The sequence below is a fragment of the Hipposideros armiger genome, unplaced genomic scaffold, assembly GCF_001890085.2.
Source record: "Hipposideros armiger isolate ML-2016 unplaced genomic scaffold, ASM189008v1 scaffold_2, whole genome shotgun sequence".
Lineage (NCBI taxonomy): Eukaryota > Metazoa > Chordata > Mammalia > Chiroptera > Hipposideridae > Hipposideros > Hipposideros armiger.
The window spans coordinates 4,854,283-4,868,809 of NW_017731352.1; the positions used below are offsets into that span (position 1 = coordinate 4,854,283).

General features: G+C 36.6%; 1 protein-coding gene across 5 annotated transcripts in view; it reads right to left on the bottom strand.

The window, feature by feature from the left end:
* Window positions 1-14,527, bottom strand: part of WDPCP (WD repeat containing planar cell polarity effector) — a 302,619-nt gene that overhangs the window by 211,453 nt on the left and 76,639 nt on the right. For all 5 annotated transcript variants that reach the window (XM_019635240.1, XM_019635244.1, XM_019635251.1 and 2 more), the window contains 4 exons: window positions 9,271-9,318; window positions 8,375-8,419; window positions 6,770-6,840; window positions 6,458-6,517 (listed from right to left, as the gene is read on the bottom strand). In XM_019635240.1, coding sequence (XP_019490785.1) covers window positions 6,458-6,517; window positions 6,770-6,840; window positions 8,375-8,419; window positions 9,271-9,318 — 224 coding nt within the window. The remainder of the gene's footprint in view (window positions 1-6,457; window positions 6,518-6,769; window positions 6,841-8,374; window positions 8,420-9,270; window positions 9,319-14,527) is intronic.

Below are 14,527 nucleotides of genomic sequence, written 5' to 3' on the forward strand. Positions count from 1 at the left end.
CGCTCTTCCCAGGCGAGGCAGATCAGTCGCCGGCTTCTGGACGCTGCTCACTGCGGCTGCTGGCGGCTCGCTACACACGGTAGCCCATGGCAACAGCCTACGCCTTCGCTGGCGACTCATGGCAGCCCAGCTCCAGGTTGAGCCGTTGTTCAGCATCTTAGCTGTGGAGGGCAGTGTCACTGGCCCTCATATGTGGGATCCGAACCGGAGCCCTCTGGTGTCCCAAGCCAGCTCCTAACCATGCACCACTCAGCCGGCCCTCCTTCATGTCTTAATCACATGGTATTTCAGTGAGGCCTTTCCTAGTCACCAAATATCAGGCCCATCCTGTCCCACCATCCCCCCTCCCACATTCTTCTTTCTTGCTTTATTTCTTCTAACAGTTTTCACTTTCTTACATACTCTAAATTCTAGTTATCAGTCCTTCCTCGACTGTCTCCCCTATTAGAATACAAGCTACAGGAGAACAAGGATATTGGTCATTTTTATCTGTTTTCTTCACTGGTATCTCCAGCACCAAGAATACTATTTGGCATATTGTAGGCATTAAATCTACATATGCCTTGAGTAAAAGAATAATCAAAAGCAGGCCCGGGCCCCTTTAGGCATATCTCAGGTCTGGACTGAAAGAAGGCAGAGCAGAAGCTGAAAAGGCTCATCCCCGTTGAGTGTGGCTCCTTTAATAAACTTTCTTGTAAGTCCTACCAGTGACCTCTGCCTGCTTCGGCCAGAACTGCTTCATATAGCCACCTCCAGCTTCAAGGGGAACAGGGAAGCTGAGTTCTTTAAATTGGTCATATTGCCACTCTGAACATCAGGGTCTGTTCATAAAGAAAAATGGATATTGGTCAAGCAACTAGCAATGTCTTCTATATATGTTATCTCTTGATTTAGTCATTACTTATTGATTTCCTATTAACATGCATCAAAGTTTAATTTTCTTATCTTTTCTTATCTCTTATTAATAATCAATAGCAATAATAGTAAAACAATTATTATTATTAATTATCTTAGATCAGATATCTGATCCATCAGTTCCTTTTCTTCCCTCCCTCCAACGTCCCTGGTAGAACCTTCTGTCTCTTGCCCCAGTTTGGACTAGTTGCTCTCTAGGCCTAAGGCAGAGTTGTTATTCTAAGACTTCTCTTCACTTTTTTCCTATGTAAGATCCTCTGCGTTTCCTGGATCCTAAGAATATTGTTTCTTGGTTTACGGTGTTGCTTAGGGCAGTACATGTTTCAATAACTTTCTGAGAAAAGTGCATGGCAGGAAAATTTTGTTGAGAGCAAACAAGTCTGAAAATATCCTTGTTTGAATGACAGTTTAGAATTCTGCATATAAAATTCTAAACTAAAAATCACTTTCCTTCAGAATTTTGAAGGTTTCATTCCACTGTGTTCTCACTCCTTGTGTTGCTATTGAGAAGTCTGGTGTACGTCTGATTACTGTTCCTTTGTATGTATTTTCTTGTTTTTCTTTTTTACTCTGAAATCTTTTGGGATATCTTTTTTATCTTTGGTTTTGTAAAATTTATAATATATGTCTTGATATTGGTCTTTTTCAATCATTGGGTGCTTTCAAATTAGAAACAAGCATCCTCTGGCTCTGGGAAATTTTCTTTTATTATTATTTTTTTGTTTCTTCCCTTCTATTTTCTATTATTAGTCAGATAGCTGGCCTGATACTCTAATTTTCTTATCTTCTATTGCCTATTGTTCACTACTATGTCTTTTTGTTGTTCTGTTCTGCTATAGGGATATTTCAATACTTCTATTCATTTTTCTATTTATGCTGTCAATTCATAATTCCCAAGAGCTCCTTTCCTTTTCTGTGATTACTCCTTTTTTAAAAATAGCATTCCTTTTTTTTCAAGGATGCAACAGCTCCTCTTATTTCTCTGTGGGGATTAATTTCAATTCTCTGAATTTAAATTCTGTTTATTGCATTACTGCATTGATTCTCTTTCTTTTCTGTTTGTTTTATCCTCAGACTCACAGGTCTCAGATTTACAGATGAAGAGTTTCCTCAAAAGTATTGCAATCTCTGGCTCGTTGGTTATATCTAAAAGTGAGCCTCTGAAAATCGACTGGCAGCTCAGTGTGTATCAGCCAGCCTGTTAACTTAGGTTTCACTGTAAGGAGACTGGTTGGCACATCTACTTTTTCAAAGGGAACTACCTAATATATCAGTATCTATAGGCTTTGCTCTGGAAGAAACAATCGATTTTCTCAGAGAACTGTCCTCTAAAGAAGTTACATAGAGACACTGGCCTAACTGCTGCAGCGGAGAAGGTCTCAAATTCCAGATACAGACTCTCATTTCATCCCCTTATTTTCATCTAGCCACCTCACTTCTACTATGAATTTGCGCTTATCATCTTCAAGTCCAGAAACCCTCTAGTTTGGTGTTTCCAAAAAATATTTATCCCATATCATTTGTTCTTTATACAAACTGCCTGTGGTTTTCATGTTTTATCCTATATCCCTCTGCCAGGCTAATCTCTTTGCTTTCTCTACACTCTTACTATCTTTTTACTCAGTGTCATACAACTTGGCACTCATCAATTTCCTAGTAATTTCATGTGTCTATTTTCCTTGAATAGATTATGCTGGGGACTCAGCCCACACCTTACACTTCCTTGGTGCCTCCCACAATGATGGCAGTCAATAAATAACATGTGATCGGTTTTGTATAAATAATATACTATTATTAATAGTTGTAACTTAAAACCATAGTTTGTCTATTATTTTATGAGGAAACCAAATTGATTTTCACATAATTTGATGAAAGGAAGGATCAGGTAATGATCCATTCTACAATTCAGGAAGTTATGATAAAATGAGTTTCATAAGGTCGCGGCTTATCTGTGATAGGCTTGGAAAATAAGTTATATTTTTACATAGCCTGTCAAGTAATTCATTACAAGAATTAAAAAAGGAAACTATCTTTTCTTGATATTTTAAAATTACACCTGGAAATGTGAAATCGTAATAAAATGAAATCAGAGTACAGCTGACTATATTATATACTTTTACAGTTAAATGTACATACGTGATTCAAATAATTTAACCTAAAATCAGTATATGTGAAGTTACATCTACTTAATAATAATATTGTTTTTAACTAATTATGCAATAATCTGCAAATATGAACGTGACTTAAAGCATAATAATTTAAGAAATTTAAAACTTCCATGATAGTGGTATACAATTTAATAGTGCCTTGGGCTGGCCGAGTGGTGCGTTGGATAAGATTTGGCTTGGGACGCCAGAGGGCCCCGGTTCAGATCCCACATATGAGGGCCAGTGACACTGCCCTCTACAGCTAAGATGCTGAACAACAGCTCAACCTGGAGCTGGGCTGCTGTGAGTCTCTCTCTGGCGATGGCAGGTGGGTTGCCATGGGCTACCGTGTGTAGCCAGCAGCTAGTGTGAGCAGCCGTCCAGAAGCCGGCGACTGATCTGCCTTGCCCGGGAAGAGCGCAACGATGGTGCCAACTTGGGCCAGTGAAGCGACGTCCTCCACAACTAGACTGAAGAACAAAAGGACAGCAACTTGTCTGTTCCCCTTTCCCCGATTCTCCAGCGCTGTTCCCCTTCCCCAATTCCCTAATAAAAAAATCTTTAAAAAAAAAATAGTGCCTTAATGCTGAAAGTATTATTCCCTAAGGATAGTTTGTAAAATGACTTAAGAAATTCAAAGCAAGAAATTATTAAACATGTTCTCATAATGAAATCATTTTAGGAGACCAAAAAACAATGAGAAATATATTTGATAGTTAGTAAAACTAAAACTCTAAATTATATCTCCCAGTTTTAATGAATTTTTAAACTAGGAATAGGCAGAGTCTGGAAAACCGACTTCAAAAGACAATTTTCATACAGAATATATGTATAGGTAAGTCTTGATTTATAAACTGTTTTGAATTTACAAGCGGAGGAAATTATTTTTTAAATGAGACAATTTATAGGTCTTTGGATCAACAATATTAACTAAGCTCTGGTAATGATGACAACCTATAAAAACTCTTTATTCAACAGATAGAAAAATCCAAGGTCAGGTCTCATCCTCTGAAATCCTTTATGTTTTACCTGGCATGCTAGTTTCTAAACAACTGGACTTTTTGGAGAAATAAGAATCCCTTAAGAAGAAGACAACCAAGATAAATTCCATAAATCCTAAATTTTCCATGGGAGGGGATGGTGGTAAAAGATTTACATTAGTTGAGGAGACGCCACAGTCAAAGACTGAGAGTTCAACTATATTAGCAACAAGATGCTGAGGAACTTTTTTCATTTCACCCCTATTCTAAGAGTTAGAGAACATTATGTTGTAGTCGACTGCTGCCATTTTGGGGGTAAATATAAGGTGACAATTATTAATACTAGAAATTTAGGCATATGTCACTTTTGAAGCCATCACATTGGGTGATGCATAAAAGAGGGACATTAGGGAGCTTGTGGAGGTGGTTTACTTATTTTGCAACTAAGAAAAGGTTAAGAGGATCCTTCTAAACATTTAGATTGAGCAACAAATTTTTAATTTACTGTGATAATAGAGACCTTCAGGAAAACAGACATACACATATTTTTAGACCCAGCTAACAGTCTTGTTTAGAAACTGAAGAAGTGGATGGATAATGTTAAGAAGTCTCTCAAAGGCCCTAAAGATATGGGGACCAACCCAAACCTGTGGGCAGTATGTGCTGGTAGTAAAAGATCTATTTTAAGAATATCTAATCAACCAGTATTGTGAGGTCAAAGTAAATTACAAAAGTAATTTTGTATATATATTACCATGCAAATTCCTTTTCTAAGCTGAATGAATTAAACAGTAAGGGATATCCCTCTCCATACTCCCCCACACATACATACACACAAACTTGCTTATTAAATTAAAATTCAATAAAGTCTGTTTAAAAAGGATTGCCTATTGGGATGATCCACTGCATATTTTAAGATGTCTGACATGTTCCAACTTACCCCGTGTGATGGTAAGGGTGGAGGCCATGAGACACACCTCATACTATAGGTGGTAGGCATGCCCTCCAGTCAAATAATTTTGAGCTTGTTTTTAAGGTGAGTAATGGCACTGAGAAATACAATTTGAGTTGTACTAAGTTTAAAGTTTCTAGAGCATATTTTGTATTCAAGTTTTAAAGTCTGATTAAAACTTTCATGAAAATAAATTATATGACTTTTTCATAATCCTAAATCAAATTTAAAAAGTATTATCATTCTAGAAATATTAATTCAGCCTTGTAAACAATCTCTGGAAAGTAACAATTTACGCCAGTTAAGTAGGTAACTAGTTATCTTCATGAGTAAAGGCAGAGTAGTTTAAACAAAAAATGAGGAAAATAAAATTCATTAAAATGATAGTCTATATTCAAGTAGTAGATTATGTTCCTAATTATGACAAATTCAATGCTGTATTTAGATTTCTGGATAGAGTCATGGGCCTACAATGCAAACAACAGTAGTTAGACCTAAAATAAATAGCACTGTTAACAATTAAGAATTTAAATTGATACAGGATTTTCAATTCCATGAAACAATTATAATTATTAGTAGTACTGATGTAATTTCAATACATGATGTAACATGTAAGAGTAGAATATGACTAATGATTCTTTTTTTATCAAAGGCAAGTAAAATTTTTCTAGGCAAATAGTATTTTTAAAGCCTATCAGCAAAGCTGAGGCATTTGTCCATTATTTTGTGATCAATGGACACTAATTATTATGATTATGTCCTGAATATAGACTCATTCAACATGTAGCTCCCTGTCTAGGCCCTGATAGTGTTGTCCAATAGAGCTTTCTGTGATGGAAATGTTCTGTAGTAATACTGTCCATATGATAACATGTGGCTACTGAGCACTTAAAATGTGGGTAGTGCAACAGAGAAACTGAATTTTTAATTTAATTAGTTTAACTTTACATTTAAACAGCCACCAGTGACTAGTGGCTACCATATTAAACAGTGCAGCTTAGAGGATTCAAAAGGTAAGAGCAAATGTCTTGTTATGTTAAGTCTAACTCTAGTCTGCTTGTTGATTTCCACAAGCATGGCATTCACAAATGCTTACTATAAGAGTGGTATGCCAAAAAACCTTTTTGTCCTATGGCTTTTATCTTCATTCAAAAATATGACTGAATCTACACCAGTCAATATCTAATACAACATTCAGACAAATCCAAACAAAAAATACCATCTGAAAAGGTTTTTATTAGTGTTTATAGTGTGTCAGTACAACTATACTGATTAATGAGGTAGCCTGATGGCCTGTGTCAATCCGTCTAATGTTAGTTCTAGAAGGACTAAAATTCAAACTATGAAATATCTACTCCTGAAACGTTTTTGTCCATTACCTATCATAACACAAGAATACCAATTACTGCATAGTTTTCAGCTTCATTGGTTAAACACTGCAAAAGCACGTCAAACCATTTTACCTGACAGACATATTTGTTCTTCCATTTGCTCAGCACACACTGACTATTTTGCATCAGCTCCTGATAAAAACACAGAAAGAGAGAGTGCAGTTGGCTATACACATTGTTGTTATCAGTTAAAGTGCTTCTGATTTGCAAGCAGAAAAAAGATCAGCATGCCACACAAAGATGCAACTGTTTTGGAACTCCCCACTGGACAAAAGCAAAGCTATCATCACCAGGAGAGTTGATCCTTTATGAAAATTAAAGTTGTTGAAAGATGTTTTAAAACAGATTTGTTTGTTGCCAGTTTTGAAACTTTTGGAAAGATACCTCCAACTCCTTGAGCGAGTCTCGAAGTTTTTCTGGGCGTCTATTTTTGAGCGTCCAAGGATAATCTCGTGCTGGCAAATGAAACATGTATACAGTTAGTTAAACATGATTTTAAAAGGAAACTGCTTAGCAGTGTGCCTTAGGAAGATTAAAATAAAACACCTCCTTAATTGAGAGGAAGTGGGCTTCATTTCCATCATCAAATGACAGCCTTTTGAAAGGCTTTGTCATAGGGAACAGAATTTTTACCACAAAACAATCTCCCTGATCATAATTTTATGATGACAACCAACAAGGTATAGAGAGAATCCCTGGGAAAGTTTCCTAGGCCTGTGAATCTAGTACCTAATGGCAAATTATCCAGTCTTTACCATAGAAATAACATTTTCATATAAATAATTACATGTTCAATCCAAAAAAAATTCCAAATTCTGCAAGTAACCTTCTCAGACCTGAAAATTCCTAATGAGTAAATGAATATAGCAGGGAAAGGAGTAAAATACAAAAAAATAATACACAGGAAAATGAATTTTAAATTAAGCATCAAAGCATCACATATTAAAACTAAGGAAAAAAATGAAAGGACTTTCAATTTTTAAAAAATTAGGCACTAATAGTGCTTTTTTATTTAAAATAATTTTCTTTAAAATCAATACCACAATTCAATAATAATAAGCCATTGTTGTGTTCTAAATACATTTAACTAAAAGATGAAATTATTCAGTAGAGTCTCAATGTTAGCTTAAGTCGAACTAAACATAGTTTTGTTTAAAAGAATGAACAAAATGTTAAATTGATTATATCTACTTCATCACAAAAATGAATTCATCTTCGAATTCTCCTGAATAGTAATTTTAAATAAGAGTTGTATATATATGTGTGTATATACATATTTTATATACAGACATTAAAATTTTACAGAATTGCTATACAGTATATCTTATTTCATTTCACTTTATAAACATAATTTATGATGTGTAGAACATATATGCAAATTGTAAAATCTATGTTACAGCTACTAATACAATATTTTTAAAAGTTAAATGTCAGCTTAACCATTTAAAAAAGAACAAGTAGGATTGATTTTCAGCTCCACCTATAGTCCAACAAAATGTAAATTATATCTGTCATTAAACCCATATAACAATGTAGTTATATTACATATGTAATATATTTATATATTTTAGAACAGAGAAGGCTAGAGAGAATAAAATGCTAATACTAATCATTACAATCTTATTTTCTTAAAATGAGTAAAACAATATTTTAGACATAGTACAAATAAAATGTTATCAGAATTTAAGCATGACATACTTATTTTAAATATATTAAATAATATAAATATGGTTCATTAAGAAAACTCATGTTTACATAAGCATATGAAAAATGGATAGAGATTTCAACGGTCTAAATTAGAAATGCCTAACAAATATAATTCTTACTTATATGTTTATATTCTAAACAATGTGAATTTATAAGAAATTTAGAAGGAATAACATTTCCTATTTGTGCAGAAAGCTTAAAATATTTTTTCAAAACTGAATCTTCAGGGATATTAAAATTCCAATTTTATAGTAAATCCAAACAAATATAAAGTAGACTTACATTCTGCCAACTTTTGCTTTTCTTCTAAGTTACCATGCTCTGCCGCTGATATTGTGTAGGAGGAGAGTTGGAAAGAAGAAAAAAAAGTGTTATTTTATTATAAGATTTTGTATTTTTATATGCACATATATAATGTATCATTACACATATTATTGAGGTTAGTAAAATATGCTAAACTTTTTTAAAGGCAGTTGAAAAAAAATACCATCATTTGGATGTTTTCATTTCATAAAGGTATTTCCTAAATTTGCAGTGAAAGGGCTTATGTAGCACAACAGGTGGGCCAATATCCTGAGCTTGCAATCTCATCAGATAGGGAAGGAAACTGCAACAGAGCCCAGAACAGACGCTATTTCAGTCTGTCATCAGAACCATGAAGTCAGCCTATTAACCACCAAACTAAGCACACAGGATGCCCACACAAGCCCCACTTCAACAGAGACCAAAACAGGAAGTAACTCTAGCTAGAAAGACCTTTTGGCCCATCATGAAACTTCTGGGATTAACAGGATTAATCAGATAAAGAAAATTGATCATTCACTCAGAAATGCCTATTTCAGATATCAGGTGAGGATCCAGGAGGCCAGCATCAGTGGGACCCATGCATTAACAATGCCCTCTACTGGGACACTGATAAATAAACGTGAATAGACTGTCCAGTTATCAGTCTGATCAGCAGTAAAATGAAAATTTTCATGTTCTTCTACAGCATTTTCTCAATATTGCTTTATTTTATATAGAATAGATATCAACCTCAGCATTTTTATAAGGAACTAAAGTGACTTTTCTTGAAATCCTAGAATTTATCTAAAGCTCATAAAAACAGCTTTTAATGGTCAGAATTATACAGTTTAGAATATTTAGTTTATAAAAATTAGTTGAGTAAAATACTTTACCTGGTGGATCTTTCTTGTCATAATACTGGTATATGCCGATATCTCTATCTATAGAGAGGAAGAAATAACATTAGATTATGGTGAAAAGTTCTGGAGAATAAAAAGTGAAACCATAGTATGTGGGAGTGTAGGGCAGGGAGGAGGACAGAAACAGTCTCTTTATGTTACTAGAAATAAAATAGTTCAAAAGTCTCTGAACATGGGTTCACCTATTCTAGGAACATGCAGAAACTGGAAAGTTTATCAATCTAATTAGAAAAAATTTACACAAAACTAGAAGGGCATGAGGACAGGAGTGGTAAAGAAATGAAATCAAGGAAGACAAGCTTTTCTCTTTCACACTTCCTCTTATATTTTTCACAGGTGCTACCAAAAGGAATTGCCACTAAGCAATGCCAAATGAAATCAGTGGATGGAAAAAATGCCCTAACTGTTGGATTCTGAACTGTGGTTTTCTTTTCTATTTAGCTCAAGTCTAGTATGGTGTTTGGTGGGGAATCTGCAGGAAAGAAAGAGAGGATTAGAGTAAGGTATGGATAAATTATCTGAAGCTTGTTTAGACTCAAAAAACCTTCCAAATTCGGATTCAGATTTGAACCCATTCAAATTCGGATACTGTGCTGGAGTTACAAAAGAAGTAAAGCTAGGCTTTTTAGGTGTTGAGAGTGATTTAATCAAGGAATCTGTTGTTGTAATTTAATTACGGGAGAACAAAATAACTCTCCATTTTCTTTCTATATCTGAATAGTGAAATATTTCTTTCTTTGAAGTAACATTTGTTTCTTTCCATGCAAAATAATTCTAGTTACTAACAAAAGGATACGACTGTTTCTAAAGAAGTGGAAGCAGTACAGGCTGCCCCCTAGTGACTTTCTCAAACTGAATGATGAAACTTCAAAAAAATATATTACAGCTATAATTAACTTTTCAAAAATAGTTTTCAAAATAGCCAGTAAGCTATTTATTCATTACGCTATTAATCTGGACATACAATTTTAAAGAATGCAGTTTATTTCTATTTGATTGAAGATATTGATTAAGGAATTATTGAGAAAGGTCATGAGTAGGGCTCCTAGGATACTGATAATATTTTATTTCTTGATCTGGGTGATGACTTTATGGGTATGTTCACTTTTTGAAGGTTCAAAACATGCCCTTATAATTTTACACTTTTCAATACATGCTATAATTAAATAAAAAGGTTTTATTTTTTATTTTTAAATCTAAGAACCACAGGCATTATGTACACTGATAATATCCTCTATTATAAATATTCCATTATTGGATGCATCCAAATATTTACAACTCTAGATTAGCACTATGAAGATCATAAGGGGCCCTGAATTCTAAGCACAAATCTTACCTACTGCATCAGGCCTGGAGTGGGGCTGTCAAAACCCAAACAGGACGTGGAGCTATCTGCATAAGGGGACCTACCCCACACAGAATGTTAGAGCCCCAGCTGGATGAGGAAGATGAGGAAGGTGTCTATACAGAGATTGGCATTACATGGTGTGGCAGAACCCTAGCAAGGTGAGAAGGACATTCACATGGGGCAGTGGCCTGGTGTGAGGTGTTAGAAGCTGAACAAAGTGAGGACATCCACATGTGGCGGCAACCCAACATGGTTTGTCAGAACCCACATGGGGTGAGAAGGGCATTCACACAGAGGAGGGACTGGCCACAGAGACAGGAGACTGACTGCATACAGGCTGAATGATTAAGTAAGTAAAGGTATGGAATCCCTAGCTTTCCCAATGTCTGCAAATAGAAGTACAAATATAGAAAAGGAGAAAATTATAATTAACCCTGTTTAGATTAGAATTGGAGATACCAGAGTGACCTCATGGTTTTCAATATATAGATACAGAAATGAATGGGGATGTAAATATATGTATATATACGTACGTACATACATACATTCCTGACACTCTGCCCACTGAGAGGGACTGGGAGCAACGATAGTCCAATAGCAATGAGCAGACACACATAAAGCACACCCTGGCTTCTAGATACTATCCTCTTCTAAAAGCAACCAAACTCCTGAGAGAAGTGGCTGATTCCAGGGCTGGGGAAGGGAAGGCAAAGTAAGAGCCTGGACAATCTGTGATGTCAGAAAAAATGCAAATGCTCAAATATTGACAGGGATATGTTACAAAGGCACAGAAACCAGTTAGAAAAGTGTCCCACTGTCCACCTCAGGAACAAATTTGAACATCAAAATACATAATGATGGTAATGGATTAAAACCACTGAATAAAATAGGAAACCTGTGTCCACAGGGGTAAAATAAAGTTTGATGAGGAAGGACATTTACATAATTTCAAGGTACCTCCCTACAAAATACTAAGTAATTCCAAAGGAAAAAGTAATTTTGCATTGGAGACGCCTAGAAGACACCACCTTAATCAAGTGATCATGAACATCATCAATAAACACCCAAATTGAAGTGCACCACCCGTTAATTAAACTTATTGAATATTATGATGTACACAAGAAGCTAATAATGTTATATGTCAATTTTACCTTAATTTTAAAAATACTTTAAATATCAAGCATAATGAGAGCATGTAACAGGGTTACTAACTTAGTCTAAATGGCAGGGAAGGCTTCTCTAGGTGACTTATAAAAGCTGAGCCCTAAAGAAGAAGTAGGATTTCATATGGTTCAAAGAGAGGAATGTACCAGCAGAGAGAATATACAGGCCCTGCTGAAGACCTTACTGTCTTCCGGGGCTATTAGGTACCACTATGGTATTCTTCTCTAAAAACCATTCACTGTCTCCAAATAGGAGGAGCAGAGACAGAGGACTTTAGGACAGACAGAGAGGTAGGGAAGGAGTTTTCCAGGTATGTAACAGAAGACTATGGGTGTAAGGGAATCAAGATAGAATCAACCAAATTTCTAATCATGGGGTCCAAACCCAGGCAACTGACAATATCTAAAACTAAAGAATAAATAGTAAGATAAGCATATTATTTACAAATGTGAAGGTATATAACAAAAGAAATAGCTAAGAACTGAAAAGTCATCACTATGGAGCAGGTATTACAGGCTATACAGTGTTGCAATGCTGCTTATGTTGAAAGCCTTTAGCAGTACCTGATTTTTTAAAGCCCTGCACATTTGATTTAGATATTTAAAAAAGAAATATTGAAAGTCAAAAATAACAATAAAAAAATACCAAAGGCATTGGTAATATCATAATTAGTGATATTTTTCTAGGAAGCTCAAAACGGTATGAATATATTCTTTAAAAAGAAGTATGATAGGACTTCTGGTCAAGATGGCAGAATAGGTAAATGCTGTGCTTGCCTCCTCTCATGACCATATCAAAATTACAACTAAACTACAGAACAACATCACTGAAAATCACCTGAAATCTAGCTGGACAGAAGTCTTATAACTAAGAATATACAGAAGAAGCCATGTCAAGACTGGTAGAAGGGTACGGAGAAGTGGAATGAGCTGGTCTCACACCCACATGTCATGGTTAAAAATCAGGAGGGATATCTCAGCCGCAGAGCACCCCAAGAAGAAAGGGTTCCCAGCCCCACACCAGCTCCCCAGCCCAGGGTTCCAGTGATGGGAAAAGAAGTCACAACTTCTGGCTGTGAAAACCAGCAAAAATTGTGGCTGAGTGATGTGGAGGGCTGCTGGAGTCACAGGAGCTCCTCTTAAAAGGCCCAAGCACAGACTTACTCACTGACTGACTCACTCGCTCCCTCTGAGCTCCAGCACTGGGGCAACAGCTCAAAAGGCGCCAGGGACATATCGGGAGGAACTGAACTGTCTGGCTTCAAGGCAAGGGTTGAAGGGGCAGCTTTTTCCAGAAAAAATTACTAGCAGAAGTCACTGTTCCTTTGCTGAGCTCCCCTCCTACCCAGCATGCAGATGCAGGTGGCTACCACGTCTGAGTCTCCATCAACCAAGCTAACACCCTTTGCCTTGGTGATTCCCTGAAATCCTGACCCACTCAACTTGAGGGCCCACCCAAGCCACTTCCAGTGGCTTCTCCATACAAATGACCTGTCTTAGCTCATGCTGTGGACTTTCCTAAAATCTCTCAAAGGTTCACAAACCCCAAACAAACAACATATGGCCTCAATGTACCCTGTACCTCTTGCTAAGCAGCCCCAAGCCTGGCACTAGCATTAGCCAGCCTCGGTTTGCAGCTTAACCCCTCCCAGGAACCTGCAAGCCTAGCATAAATGGCTATCATCTGCAGATAACTGTCGTTCATACCAAGTGGCTTTAGGAAGGGCACAGGCAGCAACTGACCTTGGCCTGCACCTAAGCACCTCCCAGAACCAACATACCTAGTGGCCAGCTTCAGACTACACCAGAGCACTACTGAACCACATCCACAAACAACACACTCAAAGGGTCAACTTGGCAGGCATCAGAGCCCTGCTAAAGCAAATCATACTCTGTAGGGTCAGTCCCTGCACAATAGCTCCTCCACTGTAGTCACAGCCAGTCCTAACAACCAATCAGCCTAAAGGTGAATCCCTCCCACTGATGTACAAATAGCAACCAAAGCTCAAGTACTACAGGAGGGCACACACAACCCACACAAGACACACCCTTGGAGCATCTGGCTCAGGTGACCAGGGAGACTGTGCCACAGGGCCCCACAGGGCCCCACAGGGCACCTACTACATAAGGCTACTCTATCAAAACAGAGAAGTAGCAACTTTACCTAACACATAGAAACAAACACAGGGAGGCAGAACAAATGGAGAGACAAAGAAACATTTCCCAAATGAAAGGAGACAACAAAGCTCCAGAAAAAGAACTAAACAAAATGGAGACAATCTACCAGGTGCAGAGTTCAAAACACTGGTTATAAGGATGTTCAATGACCTCCGTGAGAACTTCACCAAAGAGATAAGAAACATAAAAAAGCAGATAGAAAACATAAAAAAGAACCAGTCAGAGATGAAGAATACAATAACTGAAATAAAGAATATATTAGAGGGAATCAACAGTAGATTAGATGAAGCAGAGAGCTGAATCAGCACTTGGGAAGATAAGGTGGCAGAAAACACCCAACCAGAACAGCAAAAAGAAAAAAGAATCCAAGAAAAATGAGGATAATTTAAGAGGCCTCCGGGACAACATCAAGTGTATCAACATTCACATCATAGAGGTACCAGAAGGAGAAAAGAGAGAGGAAGGATTTGAAAACCTATTTCAAGACATAATAACAGAAAACTTCCTGAACCTATAAAGGATACAGACATACAAGCCCAGG